The sequence below is a fragment of the Cololabis saira genome, chromosome 14 (assembly GCF_033807715.1).
Source record: "Cololabis saira isolate AMF1-May2022 chromosome 14, fColSai1.1, whole genome shotgun sequence".
NCBI classification, from domain to species: Eukaryota; Metazoa; Chordata; class Actinopteri; order Beloniformes; family Belonidae; genus Cololabis; species Cololabis saira.
Window position 1 is genome coordinate 8,422,462 of NC_084600.1, and position 17,325 is coordinate 8,439,786.

Sequence of the window (17,325 nt, forward strand, 5' to 3'; positions counted from 1 at the left end):
AAAATATCAAACATATAACATATCAATGAAACATCATATCGTGGCTTGAGTGCGTCGAGAAGACGGTGAAATCTTTCTTCTTCTACAACTGACAGTGGCTGCTCATCCAGCGCTACATAATGGGTTAGAGCCTCCGTTATTTTAACGGCCCGTGGGTCGTCTCTTGTCTCTTGCCATTGTCTGTCGCTTTTGCAGAACCTGAGCTAATGTTGGCTGTTGTGGTCTTGCAGTAGCATTAGCAACCTCCGTATACTCAGCTTTATGATGCGTCTTGAGATGTTTTATCAAGTTGCTGGTATTAAACAACGTATTCTCCTTTCCTCCTCTTGACACTGTAGCAGCACGTAGCTTGCAGTTTGCCTTGCTGGACAAATCTTCTAACTAATTCTGATGAGCAGAGAAGTTCACTAGATGCAGAAGTGCTCCTTAAAGAGCTCAGTCTTTAGCTTGCTTTTAAAAGTAGCTCCAGACCCTGCAGATGGCACAGAGTTTGGTAGGTCGTTCCACCATCAGGGAACAATGGAGGAGGAGAGTCTAGCTACTGATTTCACCCCACGTTGTGGTGGAAGCACCAGGGGTCTTTCACTGGCTGAGCGGAGCTGTCGAGAGGGAGTGTAACTCTGGATAAAGGAGTGGCGGTAGAGGGAGTGTAGCTCTGGATGAAGGAGTGAAGGTAGAGGGACAGTAGCTCTGGATGAAGGAGTGAAGGTAGAGGGAGAGTAGCTCTGGATGAAGGAGTGAAGGTAGAGGGAATGTAGCTCTGGATGAAGGAGTGAAGATAGAGGGAGAGTAGCTCTGGATGAAGGATTGAAGGTAGAGGGAGTGAAGCTCTGGATGAAGGAGTGAAGATAGAGGGAGTGTAGCTCTGGATGAAAGAGTGAAGGTAGAGGGAGTGTAGCTCTGGATGAAGGAGTGAAGGTAGAGGGAGTGTAGCTCTGGATGAAGGAGTGAAGGTAGAGGGAGTGAAGCTCTGGATGAAGGAGTGAAGGTACAGGGAGTGTAGCTCTGGATGAAGGAGTGAATGTAGAGGGAGTGTAGCTCTGGATGAAGGAGTGAAAGTAGAGGGAGAGTAGCTCTGGATGAAGGAGTGAAGGTAGAGGGAATGTAGCTCTGGATGAAGGAGTGAAGATAGAGGGAGAGTAGCTCTGGATGAAGGAGTGAAGATAGAGGGAGTGTAGCTCTGGATGAAAGAGTGAAGGTAGAGGGAGTGTAGCTCTGGATGAAGGAGTGAAGGTAGAGGGAGTGTAGCTCTGAATGAAGGAGTGAAGGTAGAGGGAGTGAAGCTCTGGATGAAGGAGTGAAGGTAGAGGGAGTGTAGCTCTGGATGAAGGAGTGAAGGTAGAAAGTGTAGCTCTGGATGAAGAAGTGTAGGGAGAGGGAGTATAGCTCTGGATGAAGGAGTGAAGGTAGAGGGAGTGTAGCTCTGGATGAAGGAGTGAAGGTAAATGAAGTGTAGCTCTGGATGAAGGAGTGAAGGTAGAGGGAGTGTAGCTCTGGATGAAGGAGTGAAGGTAAAGGGAGTGTAGCTCTGGATGAAGGAGTGAAGGTAGAGGCAGTGTAGCTCTGGATGAAGGAGTGAAGGTAGAGGCAGTGTAGCTCTGGATGAAGGAGTGAAGGTAGAGGGAGTGTAGCTCTGGATGAAGGAGTGAAGGTAGGCACGAGCTGTATTTGGTCTCTGAGTTCCCCAGACGCCTGTCTGATGGGACCTGATGGCATATTCTGGAGGGCAGTTGCAATCCACACATAATCCACACTTTGTTGTTACTAAATAGTATTGATGTCCAGCAAAAACATTTAATTACTTAACAATGAAAAAAAAAGAACTTTATTTCATCACGCCATCATAATCCCTCCAACATCTCTGACAAATTGCATTTGTAGTCTGATGGTTTCAGGTACTTAACTTTGGTTAATAAACATTGGTGTTTATAGTACACAGCATATATTAACAGCATCCAGTCACTGGACGATGACATAAGAGCTGTTCAATTCACAAACTCTGGAATCAGAAGCAAATTAGTGGGTTTTTTTTTACATACTATTAGGTCATCAGCTATCAGCTGTTTCAGCAAATGTTTGACAGTGTTTGTGCAGTCTGGTGTCTTTGCTTGCTATTCAAGTAAAGCCTTATTATTGCAGTAAAATCATTCAATTCACAGTAGTGTAAAAAAGATCATAGTCATGTGGCGCAGGCAGAGCCTTGCTCTGGACCTCTGTATAGCGTATTTGCTCTGAATATTAGTTTGGGTTTATCATGGCGTGTGGACTAAAATGCCCACTGACAGGATTGTTAGTTGCAGTGATTAATGTTTTTTGGCATGCATTCGTTTATATTTAGGGCCCAAGCACTTACAGTCGAAGGCCCTATTGTATCTGTAGGAATTTTCTTTTTTTTCTTGTTTTTCTTCCGACGAGATGAGGGCTTTTTTGCCCCCCTAAACGTGCCCCAAAAGCCATAACTCCCGTAACTTTTGGATGGCATGACATACAGAGTCGTGGGTGGTGTCATCGGACTTGGTTTTGACTCCTTCACCTTAATTGGTGCAAATTAGCCCCGGCACTTCTTCTTATTGGTCGATATGTGGTAGTTCCGATTTTCACATCAAAATGTGCGTCTCAATCCTGCGACGATGCGCATTACTTTTCTCAGTCAAAAGCGTTACCGTGGCAACGATAGACGCCAAAAAGCGCCCCCTTCTTCTGATTGGTCGATATTTGATAGTTCCTATTCTCTGCCATAACTTTTGAATGGTTTGACATAAAAAGTCGTGGGTGGTGTCATTGGACTCGGTTCTGAGTCCTTGAAAATAATTGCTGCAATTTAGCCCCGCCCCTTCATCTGATTGGTCGATATGTGATAGTTCCTACTTTCTGCCATAAATTTTGAATGTTTTGATAGAGAGAGTCGTGGCTGGTGTTATCCACTAAATGTCCAGGCCTGAAGACATCTACATGCAAGTCATACAAGCACTTCAGCACGCCTGAACTTGCACAAGGGTGCGAGGGCCCGTTCATCGCTGCTTGCAGCTTTAATAGTCCGTTCTCAGAGTGCAGGTTTACTCGTAGTTCCTAGAGTATCCAAATGTAGATTTGGAGGGCGGGCATTCTGCTATCAGAATGCCCGGGGGGGGGAGTGGCTCAGTTGGTAGAGCGTTCGCCCATGAACCTGAAGGTCAGTGGTTCGAACCCTAGTTCCGCCTGTGTCCACCAAAGTGTCCTTGGGCAAGACACTGAATCCCCCGGTTGCTCCCGGTTGTCAGGCCAGCGCCGTTGTGTATGGCAGCTCCGCCGACAACCGGTGTGTGAATGTGTGCGTGTGTGGGTGAATGTTTGCAGTGTAAAGCGCTTTGGGGCTGTAGGAGTACAGCTGGAAAGCGCTATATAAGTGTAAGCCATTTACCATTTACCATTTATCAGGCACCATTACTCTGGAACCAACTTCCAATCTGGGTTAAGGAGGCTGACACCACCTCCACCTTTAAAACTAAACTTAAAACCTTTCTATTTAGTAAAGCATATAGTTAGTGTTTAGGGAACCTCTAGCTGTTGTTGTTAAGTCTCTAGGTAGTGTAAACTCTAGTGTGTTAGAGTCAGTAGTCATAGTTACAGCTATAGAACAAGACTATAATAGTTAGTCTCAAACATAGCTTGGTGGTAGATATGCTGCTATAGGCCTATGCTGCAGGGGGGCACCGACATGATCCACTGGGCGGTGCCTCTCACCCTTCTTTTCCTCTCCTCTTCCCTTCCTCTCTTCTCCATTTCCATTTTTATTTATTATAAGTATTTCATAGCTATCATTTTTGTCCAATCGCTCCTGTAGTATCTTGTGCTGGCCCCCCTTTTTTCTCTTTTGTGCATGTGAATTGAATTGAATTGAATTGTTGTTGACTGTGTAACTACAGATATTTTTTACGGTTATGCTTTCAACTTCAATACTTTCAACATCATTGTTCTCCATTGTTCTCGTGTTTGTTTGTTGTTGTGACCTGCAGTCCCCCCCTCTGATCATCCCACTGCTGCTTCCATCTGTCTGTTGGGATGTCTGGTGGATTCCTGCTGACATCCTGACCTGACCTGCCTTCCAAGGATGAAATCAAGACAAAAAGTTAACAAAAGCAAAAGAAACAAAAGGAAAAAAAAGCAGACTTCTCAAACTCAAACTAAACCCTCAACAACACCCTGTACCCCAAATCCCGGCAAAGATTCAAAAGCTCTCATTTGAATGTTGTGGCGTTTGCCTGTTTTCCGTGTTCTGGCTTGGATTTTCTCTGGGTACTCCATCTTTAAGATTAACTGTTCAGTTTTTACATTTTGTAGGTTCAGCTCTTCCTGTTGGCATAGATGTCCAGGTGGAGAGCATCGACAGCATATCTGAAGTAAACATGGTATGTGTCTCTGACAGTCCTGTTGTCAGTATAAAATGTCAACCATTTTTTGTTGGGTTTGAGCACCAGCGATTGTTTATATCCTTTCTCAGGATTTCACCATGACTCTCTACCTGAGGCATTACTGGCAGGATTATCGGCTGGCCTTCCCCTCCACCAACAACAAGAGCAGGACTTTTGATGCACGTCTTGTCAAGAAGATTTGGGTTCCTGATGTGTTCTTTGTTCATTCTAAACGTTCTTTTATCCATGATACAACCATGGAGAACATTATGCTGAGGGTTTATCCCGATGGCCACATTCTGTACAGCGTCAGGTAATAGAAAACATAATGAGAAGCTTTGTCCTGTATTTACTTTTTGTTTTTAAATATGAAATACTTATGTATTTAGATGTGTGACAACAGAAACTGAGTGTACTCCTCTGTGTTTCCTGGTATTGGCTCTCTTAACAACACTAGTCATTATTGAGGGCTCTAACTTTGTCTGTTGTCAGCTTAAAAGCACAAAAGCTTTCATCCCAAAAGCCTTTGCTCCTTACAAACAAAACACCAACCAGAACAAAAGGGCAAAAGTCCATGCTTGAATGGGTTGTATTAAAGGAGCTGAAGTATCAGAATTTTGTCCCGATTAGTGCATAACAGGGTGTCTGCCAATTTGAAAACTTTTTCTTCACACCAACAATTGTGAATTGCTGCCAGGCTAGTCACTAAGAGTGACACCAAAGTGCCTCAAGTCACTGATGAATCCTAGAAGTGGATAACTCAGGCTAGCCAGAAGAGACACAAAGCCCTGCTGTTATAATATTTTGGCATTCATCGTGCCTGAACCGACTTACAATTAGTAGATCAATGTGGCAGAAAGTAGAACACACGAACATCATAAATAATCCAGTCTATATTCAAAAAGTATTGAAAACACCACTCCCAGACTTTGACTTGTGCATCAACATTATAGCTACTAATCTAAAGAAATTGTGAGTAAAAATGCTATGGGGTCCAGAAGAGACTACATCAATTGGTGAGGAGAAGTTAATTTTAAACATTCAAAAGCACAACAAATAAGCAGATATAAGCATAACAGAGGAGAGGAAAAGCTGTCTATAGATGAGAAATTATGGCATGATTTGCACATGATCTTGAAACGTTCAGAGATAAATTAGTAACCTCAACCAAACAGGCAGCACTCAGGAGCTGTGTGCTTCTGAGTGGGATCTGAGGTTCCGCTGTGAATGGAGCAAAATGCTAACGGAGCTGGCTGAAGAACTCCCGTACCCAGTGGGACCCAGATATAACACAATCTGGTCATTTTGTTTGGGGTCACCTATGTCTGGCAACTTGTCATTTGGTGAGTGTGGCAGGGTGGAGGATTGGGCGTGGTCTGCGGGGGAGCAGCACATAGGTGGCGTGGGCCTGGTTCAGCTGATTGGGCACACCTGTGCCCAATCAATCTCTCCACCCTGCCTGGGTACTTAAGGAGCGGCTGCACATCAGCAGGCCGCCCAAAGGGATGACACAGAGCTGCCGAGTGTACTGATACACGTCTGTGTCTTGGTGAAATAAAAATCTAAGAATTTCTCCACGAAACCCAGTGTCCTCTTTCCTGTCGGTTGACCCCGGGTAGCGCAAGTTGGCAACAGTGAGCAGTTCAGATTTGCAGGGTTTTATGACGGATAAGGACTAATAAGTATTTCCCCAAGAATTCCCCCCTCTTTAACTACACCCAATTTCAAGGCCCGCTGCATTAGCTGGCTAAAGGCTGAATTATGGTTCCGTGTTAAATCAATGCAGAGCCTACGCTGTAGGGTACGCGGCTACGCGGGAGTCTCTCCGTAGCCTACGCCGTAGCCTGACGTGCACCTACCAAAAAATGTAACTACGCATCGAGGCGACGCAGACCCAACGCAGACCGAGAGGGCTGTGATTGGTTTGATTGGTAGCAACGCATTTCCGGTTCCGGTTCATAAAGCAGTAGTGAACTTTCAGTGCTCTTTTCTTTGTGTGTGTGTGTGATTTTTTTGCGTTGTTTTGTTTTTTTGCACAATATTCCTTATCTCTTTGATTCACTGTGACCGGAAAAACCGGAATCTAAACAAAGTATCAACTAGTGCAAGCTAGTTAAAGGCAGAGCACAGAGAGTTAGGATAAATGGTGAGCTGTCATCGGCCCTTGGTTGTGATGTTGGTGTACCTCAGGGATCAATTCTGGGACCCCTGTTGTTTAGCCTTTATATAAATGTATGCATAACTGTATGCAGTGTGGCTGAGATCCAAATGTACGCAGATGACACCGTCATCTACGCCCATGCAACAACCAAACAGCAAGCTGCATGTAAGCTCACAGCAGCTCATGTCACACATTGGCTTAATAACTCCTGTCTTCACTTAAACACAAAGAAAACTGTATGTATGTTTCACAAAGCGGTCAACGGATAGTCCCACACCTGATGTCTATTTTGCAGGTGAAAAGATGACAGTGGTATCTGATTTTAAGTATCTTGGAATAACAATTGACTCTAATCTTACATTTAAAAAACAAACTAAAACCGTAACAAATGTCATAAAGTTTAATCTGTCAAATTTTTGTCACATCAAAAACTGTCTAACTACTAATGCTGCAACATTATATTTCAATGCCATGATCATGTCACATCTGTCATATTGTCTGACTAGTTGGGCACAAGCGTCCTGTACAACACTTAAATCTGTACAGTCAGCATACCACCACGTTATTAAGGTGCTTGACAAGAAGCCAAACAGCTGTCATCACTGTAACTGCCTCAGAAATCACAAATTACTGAGTTGGGATAACCTTATAAAATTCACTGATGCTTGTCTTGTCTATAAGATACTGAACAACTTAGCTCCTCCCCCTCTTAGTGCTTTTGTTAAGCAGAAAACAACTGACAATAGTCTTAATAGGTCTGCAGCAAGAGGGGACTGCATAATACCTGGGAGGAGGACTGCTCCTGGATAGTCAGCTTTTTCAGTAAGAGCATTTCATACACAGTCTGCCAACATATATCAGAAACAATGACACATATCATTAATTTAAAATTGAGATAAAATCATGGTTAAAAGACAATCAAGTGTGTGGCCATATTCTGTGACCTGCTCAAATAACATGAAGCGTGTTTTATTTGTTTAATGTTTTACGTATTTATTGTTTTTATTCTTAAGTGTTGTATGTGCCCTTATGAACTGTACAGTGTTGTTGTCCTTGTTTTAATGTATTGTTGTAAGTCTTGTAGTTGCCATCACACCTGCCCAGGGACTGCGGTTGAAAATTAGCCAGGATGGCTAAACTGGCACATTTACAGAAATGTTTATTAATGTGCATTGTCCCTTGCAGCGAAATGGAGTGACGGAAAAGTCTGAAGGGTTCACGACGGCGTCACGGCAATGGCGTATGCTCTACATTGGTTTAACGCAGAACCGTAATTCAGGCTTAAGGCGTGACACAATTCCCAGAAAAACATCTTACAGAAAAAGATGCTAGAGTAAAGTTAATATAGGAACTGTACCCTCTTAAACTAGTTTATATCAATAGAGCTTTAAACATATGCTTAAAAAAGATCAGTTTGTACAACAATCCTGAGGTATTTGAGGTATTTTCTGAGGTATGACCCATGGCATTAATATTTTATTAGGACTTTGCAGATTTGTGTCAGTCGGGATTCTTTAAAAACTGATTTCAGTATGCTAGTTGACAAGTACTCAGCTACAAAAAATGTGATTTGCTTGGACAAGAAGTGGAATCAGTTTAAACATTGATTATTTCTTAATGCAGTGTTAACAGGAACTCGTGAGGTGAATCAAAACTAGTTAATTTTTCTAGCTTATTTTAGCCACAAATCATCTAACTAAGGCTTATTAACATTAGCCATCAGTGGTAGTTGAACCAGCATTTGATCTCTAGCACCACATCCTATCTTCAACCTTACATGTGCATATAACGTTGCTCTAATTGAGTTGGTAAAAACTTAGGCCATATGAAATAAAAAAAATTCCAAAAGGATGCTATTCAAGCTACTCTGACACTCTGGTGACATTTGAAAAAAATAAAATAATGCGTGACCAGGAGATATTAATGCGTGGCCACGCATTATTTTAATTTTTTCAAAGGGGGACCGTATCAAGCTGTAAAACTGGACTATAATAGCTATAAGGATCTAAATGTCAGCTTTAATCATGTGACAATTGGTTCTAACTATGAGCTGTGTTTTAGGGTCACGGTGACGGCGCTTTGCTCAATGGACTTCAGTAGTTTCCCTCTGGACACACAGAACTGTTCTTTGGAGCTGGAGAGCTGTGAGTATCAAGCCAGTTTGGGTCACAAGCCCCTTGCTTGAATGTTGCTTGGATGTCCAGTGTTTATCCCCCCAAAATTCTGTTATTTCCTCCATTAAATGTGTTTGACTTTAGCTGGGAAACATAATACACAGCCTCTGATAGTCTGCAGTTTTGTAGCTTAAAGATGCTGGTAAAAAAAATGTTACACAATGTTTGAGAATATTACATCTGGGATAGAAACACACAGTCATCAATATATTTTATCAGCGTACAACAATAAGCAGTATATTGTTTGTTTCGTAAAGAGTAAATAAGTCATACAGTACATCTGATTTGTCTTTTGGTTTATTTTTAGAGTAAAGAAAATGTATTTGTACAGAATTTGGTTTGTTTGTCTCTCTTCACACCTCTGTGATTATTAAACTATGTCACGGACACCATCATGAATCCTGATCTTAGAGGAAGGTTGGAATTCCCATTTGTGTGACCTTTCCTCTGAGAGGTAACATAAAGGTGTCCATCCCACTTCCCTTCTCTCCTCTCTTGAAGATGCTTACAATGAGAACGACTTAATCCTCTACTGGAAGAACGGGAATGATTCATTAAGGACTGATGAGATTTTGCTCTCTCAGTTTTTTGTGGAAGACTTCCAGCCTTCCTTTGGGCTTGCCTTCTACAGCAGCACTGGTAGGTGGAGCTGGAATTCTGGGGCACTCTGAGCTGTATCCATTTTTGAAACAATCAGAGAGCTCCTGGTCCCTACTCATTTTTATATTAATAGACATATTTTGAGATGTTTCTACCTTTATATACTATTTCTTTTTTTATTCATCAACTTTTCTGTTGATGTCTTAAGCTGGCTTCAGATTCATGAGTAGATATAACGTAGATAAAGATTAATAAATAACACTAGGGATTACTTTTCAGAACTAAAAAGTAAAATCACCTGTGGTTTTCTGTTTTGTAACAAACGGAACATAACTATACATATAAACATCCTGAACTTTCACTTTAGGGGAAAATGTGTGAGGATACATGTGTATCACTTTCATGCTGAGAGTTACATCAGAGGACATACATCTCTACTTTTAAAAGTATGCAGTGGCCATTTTCTGGTTTTAACTTAACATACCGTAAAGACTGTAGAGTCAGGGGAGACAGCTGGGCTGCCTCTGTCCAAAGTTAAAATTTTATTAAAAAAAATAAATAAATGTAAAAAATTGATCTTGTCAGCTATTAAGCATATTGCTCATAATGATGGTAGTGAATCAATATTTCTATAAACCATAGTGAATCAAAAGTATTGATTCACTATGGTGCAATAATGGGGGAAGACTGAGTCTTATTCATTATATTGGAAAACAATCTATGAAAATTCTTCAATCTCACATAGCCATAAAAACATTATGATTTTTAAAGTCATAACGAAAAAGAGACTCCCAATAAAATGCAAAAGACAATATGGTTTTAGTTCCAGTAGTAAAGCATTACTACATGTCCTGTAAAGTACAACTCTCTTGATCAATTTTAATGTTTTATGAATCAAAACTGTCAAAGGTTTGAATGAAGGAGGTGGCCTCTTGTCTTGGATCTTGAAGGTGTCATCTTCCATCCAGTGATTCTCAGTTAAAATGCCCATTTACCTTGATTTAAGCCTTTGGGAATTTCCATGAAAAAAAATCTGCCTGAGATGAACAACAACAAAAGAAATTAAACCTGCAAGCAGCGATGAACGGGCCCTCGCGGCCACCGCCCCCCATAAGCATGTCAGAAATGACACAACCAACGACTCTCTATTTCAAACCATCCAAAAGGTTATGGTAGAAAATAGGGACAACCAATCAGAAGAAGGGGTGGGGCTAATTTTCACTAATGATGGTCAAGGACTCAAAACCGAGTCTGGTGACACCACCCACGACTCTGTATGTCTAACGATTCAAAAGTTATAGCAGAAAATAGGGACAACCAATCAGAAGAAGGGGCGGGGCTAATTCAGGCCAATGAAGCTCAAGGACTCAATACAGCGTCCGATGACACCACCCACTACTCTTTATGTCAAACCATTCAAAAGTTATAACAGAAAATAGGAAGAACCAATCAGAAGAAGGGGCAGGGCTAATTCAGGCCAATGGAGCTCAAGGACTCAATACCGATTCAGGTGACACCACCCACGACTCTCTATGTCAAACCATTCAAAAGTTATAGCAGAAAATAGGGACAACCAATCAGAAGAAGGGGCGGGGCTAATCCAGGCCAATGAAGCTCAAGGACTCAATACAGAGTCCGATGACACCACCCACAACTCTCTATGTCAAACCATTCAAAATTTATGGCAGACAAAAGTATTCTAGGGGGCGCTGTTGAGCCGTTAGGCCACGCCCATTAATGCCAACCATGAAATATCACATTTATCACCAGGCCTGGCTTGCATGCCAAATTTGGTGCCTTTTGGGGAACTATCAAATATGGACCAATCAGATGAAGGGGGGGCGCGCTTGTTGGTGTCTAGCGTCGCCACGGTAAAACTTTTGAAAGAGAAAAGTAATGCGTGTAGTCGCAGGATGGAGACGCACATTTTGATGTATAACACACCTGGGTGCACGATATGGTTCGGGCTGAATTAATTCTCGAAGGAATGGCATATATTGCTCCAAAATTACGTGATTAGTTCAAAATGGCCGACTTCCTGTTCGGTTTCGGCCATGGCGCCATGAGACTTTTCTTTTAGTTGCGACATGATACAGGAGTGTACCGATTTTCGTTCATGTACGTCAAACCGTATTATGGGGCTTGAGGCGCAAAGTTTTTTCTGTCAGAACCAATCAGATGAAGGGTGGGCGCGCTTTTTGGCGTCTAGCATCGCCACGGTAACGCTTTTGAAAGAGAAAAGTAATGCGTGGTGTCGGAGGATGGAGACGCACATTTTGATGTATAACACACTTGGGGGAACATTACGGTTCGGGCCGTATTAACTGCCGAAGGAATGGCATACATTTCGCCAAAATGACACGATTAATTCAAAATGGCCGACATCCTGTTCGGTTTTGTGCATGGCACCAAGAGACTTTTCTTTAAGTTGCGCCATGATACAGGTGTGTACCGATTTTCGTGCATGTACGTCAAAACGTATCGTGGGGCTAAAGTTTTCAAGGGGGCGCTGTTGAGCCATTTTGCCACGCCCATTAATGCAAACCATTAAATATAACATTTTTCGCCAGGCCTGGCTTGCATGCAAAATTTGGTGACTTTTTGGGCACGTTTAGGGGGGCAAAAAGGCCCTCCTTTCGTCAGAAAAATAATAATAATAATTAAAGCTGCAAGCAGCAATGAACGGGCCCTCGCACTCACGGCCACCGCCCCCCATAAGTATCAGAAATGACACCACCCACGACGTCCTATGTCAAACCATTGAAAAGTTATAGCAGATAAAAGGGACAGCCAATCAGAAGAAGGGGCGGGGCTAATTCAGGCCAATGAAGGTCAAGGACTCCATACAGAATCTGATGACACCACCCACGACTCTCTATGTCAAACCATTCCAAAGTTATAGCAGAAAATCGGGACAACCAATCAGAAGAAGGGACGGGGCTAATTAAGGCCAACGAAGCTTAAGGACTCATTACAGAGTCCCATGACACCACCCACGACTTCCTATGTCAAACCATTCAAAAGTTATAGCAGAAAAAAGGGACAACCAATCAGAAGAAGGGGCGGGGCTAATTAAGGCCAACGAAGCTTAAGGACTCATTACAGAGTCCCATGACACCACCCACAACTCTCTATGTCAAACCATTCAAAAGTTATGGCAGAGAAAAGTATTCTAGGGGGCGCTGTTGAGCCGTTAGGCCACGCCCATTAATGCAAACCATGAAATATCAAATGTATCGCCAAGTCTGGCTTGCATGCAAAATTTGGTGACTTTTGGAGAACTATCAAATATGGACCAATCACATGACCGGGGGCGCGCCTTTTGCCGTCTAGCGGCGCCACGGTAACACTTTTGAAAGAGAAAAGTAATGCGTGGTGTCGCAGGATGGAGACGCACATTTTGATGTATAACACACCTGGGGGCACGTTACGGTTCGGGCTGAATTAACTGCCGAAGGAATGGCATAAATTTCGCCAAAATGACACAATGTATTCAAAATGGCCGACATCCTGTTTGGTTTCGGCCATGGCTCCAAAAGACTTTTCTTTAAGTTGTGCCATGATACAGGTGTGTAGCGATTTTCGTGCATGTACGTCAAACCGTATTGTGGGGCTTGAGGCACAAAGTTTTCCGGGGGGCGCTGTTGAGCCATTTTGCCACGCCCATTAATGCAAACCATGAAATATCAAATTTATCGCCAGGCCTGGCTTGCATGCCAAATTTGGTGCCGTTTGAGGAACTATCAAATATGGACCAATCAGATGAAGGGGGGGTGCGCTTGTTGGCGTCTAGCGTCGCCACGGTAACACTTTTGAAAGAGAAAAGTAATGCGTGTAGTCGCAGGATGGAGACGCACATTTTGATGTATAACACATCTGGGTTCACGATACGGTTCGGGCTGAATTAACTCTCGAAGGAATGGCATATATTGCTCCAAAATTACGCAATTAATTCAGAATGTTCAAAATGGCCGACTTCCTGTTCGGTTTCGGCCATGGCGCCAAGAGACTTTTCTTTTATTTGCGACATGATACAGGTGTGTACCGATTTTCGTTCATGTACGTCAAACCGTATTATGGGGCTTGAGGCACAAAGTTTTTTCTGTCGAACCAATCAGATGAAGGGTGGGCGCGCTTTTTGGCGTCTAGCGTCGCCACAGTAACGCTTTTGAAAGAGAAAAGTAATGCGTGTTGTCGCAGGATGGAGACGCACATTTTGATGTATAACACACTTGGGGGCACGTTACGGTTCGGACTGAATTAACTGCCAAAGGAATGGCATAAATTTCGCCAAAATGACACGATTAATTCAAAATGGCCGACATCCTGTTCGGTTTCGGGCATGATGCCAAGAGACTTTTCTTTAAGTTGCCCCATGATACAGGCGTGTACCGATTTTCGTGCATGTACGTCAAACCGTATCGTGGGGCTTGAGGCACAAAGTTTTCAAGGGGGCGCTGTTTGAGCCATTTTACCACGCCCATTAATGCAAACCATTAAAGATCAAATTTTTCGCCAGGCCTGATTTGGGTGCAAAATTTGGTGACTTTTTGGGCACGTTTAGGGGGGCAAAAAGGCCTTCCTTTTGTCAGGAAAATAATAATAATAAAAATTCCTGCAAATACAATAGGGCCTTCGCACTGAAGGTGCTCGGGCCCTAATTAAAGCTGCAAGCAGCGATGAACGGGCCCTCGCACTCACGTCCACCGCCCCCCATAAGCATATCAGAAATGACACCACCCACGACTCTCTATGTCAAACCATTCAAAAGTTATAGCAGAAAAAAGGAACAACCAATCAGAAGAAGGGGCTAATTCAGGCCAATCAAGGTCAAGGACTCCATACAGAGTCTGATGACACCACCCACGACTCTCTATGTCAAACCATTCAAAAGTTATGGCAGAAAATCGGGACAACCAATCAGAAGAAGGGGCGGGGCTAATTCAGGCCAATGAAGGTCAAGGACTCAATACCGAGTCCCATGACACCACCCACGACTCTTTATGTCAAACCATTCAAAAGTTATGGCAGAGAAAAGTATTCTAGGGGGCGCTGTTGAGCCGTTAGGCCACGCCCATTAATGCAAACCATGAAATATCAAATGTATCGCCAGGCCTGGCTTGCATGCAAAATTTGGTGACTTTTGGAAAACTATCAAATATGGACCAATCAGATGAAGGGGACGAGCGTTTTTTCGCGTCTAGCGTCGCCACGGTAACACTTTTGAAAGAGAAAAGTAATGTGCGTCGTCACAGGACAGAGACGAACATTTTGATGTAAAAAAAACACAAAAATTGCTGACAAAAATTTCGGCATATAGCCAGACTTGAACTCGCGACCTCTAGCACCAAAGACCGCAATAATCTGGCTGAGCTAAGTCTCAGCTATTCCTTTCATTTGACCTACTGGTTTAGGACAGACCAACATAGCGATAAAATGTCTGGAACTTTTTTTTCCTAATTTTTTTAATATTTGTAAGTTATAAATATTAGTAAAACCCTACTATTTTAATTATTACTTTTTCTGTAACCATTCTGCCAAGGTTGTAACCGGGCTGAGCCGGGAATATTTCTGAGGTCACCACATTACAGGGAGCTGATTGGTCGGGGAGCGGGGCCGTCATCACCCTACTCGCCACTGATTGGTCGGGGGCGGGGCCGTCATCACCCTACTCGCCACTGATTGGTCGGGGGGCGGGGTCGTCATCACCCTACTCGCCACTGATTGGTCAGGGGGCGGGGCCGGCAGACGTTTGAATCAGGAAGCGGGAGTCAGCGCGAGAGCAACTGGCGGCTCGCGGCGATTTTATTGTAAAAAAAGGACAACCAATCAGAAGAAGGGACGGGGCTAATTCAGGCCAATGAAGGTCAAGGACTCCATAAAGAATATGATGACACCACCCACGACTCTCTATGTCAAACCATTCAAAAGTTATAGCAGAAAATCGGGACAACCAATCAGAAGAAGGGGCGGGGCTAATTAAGGCCAACGAAGCTTAAGGACTCATTACAGAGTCCCATGACACCACCCACGACTCTCTATGTGAAACCATTCAAAAGTTATGGCAGAGAAAAGTATTCTAGGGGGCGCTGTTGAGCCGTTAGGCCACGCCCATTAATACAAACCATGAAATATCACATTTATCACCAGGCCTGGCTTGCATGCAAATTTTGGTGACTTTTGGAGAAATATCAAATATGGACCAATCAGATGAAGGGTGGGTGCGCTTTTTCGCGTCTAGCATCGCCACGGTAACAGTTTTGAAAGAGAAAAGTAATGCGTGTAGTCGCACGATGGAGACGCACATTTTGGTGTATAACACACCTGGGTGCACGTTACGGTTCGGGCTGAATTAACTGCCGAAGGAATGGCATAAATTGCGCCAAAATTACACAATTAATTCAAAATGGCTGACTTCCTGTTCGGTTTCGGCCATGGCTCCAAGAGACTTTTCTTTTAGTTGCGACATGATACAGGTGTGTACCGATTTTCGTTCATGTACGTCAAACCGTATTATGGGGCTTGAGGCACAAAGTTTTTTCTGTCGAACCAATCAGATGAAGTGTTGGTGCGCTTTTTGGCGTCTAGCGCCGCCACGGTAACGCTTTTGAAAGAGAAAAGTAATGCGTGTTGTCGCAGGATGGAGACGCACATTTTGATGTATAACACACTTGGGGGCACGTTGCGGTTCGGGCTGAATTAACTGCCGAATGAATGGCATAAATTTCGCCAAAATGACACAATTTATTCAAAATGGCCGACATCCTGTTCGGTTTCGGCCATGGCTCCAAGAGACTTTTCTTTAAGTTGCGACATGATACAGGTGTGTACCGATTTTCGTGCATGTACGTCAAACCGTATTGTGGGGCTTGAGGCACAAAGTATTCCGGGGGGCGCTGTTGAGCCACTTTGCCACGCCCATTAATGCAAGCCATGAAATATCAAATTTATTGCCAGGCCTGGCTTGCATGCCAAATTTGGTGCCTTTTGGGGAACTATCAAATATGGACCAATCAGATGAAGGGGGGGTGGGCTTGTTGGCGTCTAGCGTCGCCACGGTAACACTTTTGAAAGAGAAAAGTAATGCGTGTAGTCGCAGGATGGAGACGCACATTTTTATGTATATCACATCTGGGTTCACGATACGGTTCGGGCTGAATTAATTCTCGAAGGAATGGCATATATTGCTCCAAAATTACGCGATTAATTCAGAATGTTCGAAATGGCCGACTTCCTGTTCGGTTTCGGCCATGGCGCCAAGAGACTTTTCTTTTAGTTGCGACATGATACAGGTGTGTACCGATTTTCATTCATGTACATCAAAGCGTATTATGGGGCTTGAGGCGCAAAGTTTTTTCTGTCTTAACCAATCAGATGAAGGGTGGGCACGCTTTTTGGCGTCTAGCGTCGCCACGGTAACGCTTTTGAAAGAGAAAAGTAATGCGTGGTGTTGGAGGATGGAGACGCACATTTTGATGTATAACACACCTGGGTGCACGTTACGGTTCGGGCTGAATTAACTGCCGAAGGAATGGCATAAATTTCGCCAAAATGACGCGATTAATTCAAAATGGCCGACATCCTGTTCGGTTTCGGGCATGACCCCAAGAGACTTTTCTTTAAGTTGCCCCATGATACAGGCGTGTACCGATTTTCGTGCATGTACGTCAAACCGTATCGTGGGGCTTGAGGCACAAAGTTTTCAAGGGGGCGCTGTTTGAGCCATTTTACCACGCCCATTAATGCAAACCATTAAAGATCAAATTTTTCGCCAGGCCTGATTTGGGTGCAAAATTTGGTGACTTTTTGGGCACGTTTAGGGGGGCAAAAAGGCCTTCCTTTTGTCAGGAAAATAATAATAATAAAAATTCCTGCAAATACAATAGGGCCTTCGCACTGAAGGTGCTCGGGCCCTAATTAAAGCTGCAAGCAGCGATGAACGGGCCCTCGCACTCACGTCCACCGCCCCCCATAAGCATATCAGAAATGACACCACCCA

General features: G+C 43.5%; 1 protein-coding gene across 1 annotated transcript in view; it reads left to right on the forward strand.

The window, feature by feature from the left end:
• Positions 1-17,325, forward strand: part of gabrr3a (gamma-aminobutyric acid type A receptor subunit rho3a) — a 38,961-nt gene that overhangs the window by 2,823 nt on the left and 18,813 nt on the right. Inside the window, exons 3-6 of the mRNA XM_061739585.1 lie at positions 4,321-4,388; positions 4,481-4,704; positions 8,614-8,696; positions 9,228-9,365. Of these exons, the coding sequence (XP_061595569.1) occupies positions 4,321-4,388; positions 4,481-4,704; positions 8,614-8,696; positions 9,228-9,365 (513 nt within the window). The remainder of the gene's footprint in view (positions 1-4,320; positions 4,389-4,480; positions 4,705-8,613; positions 8,697-9,227; positions 9,366-17,325) is intronic.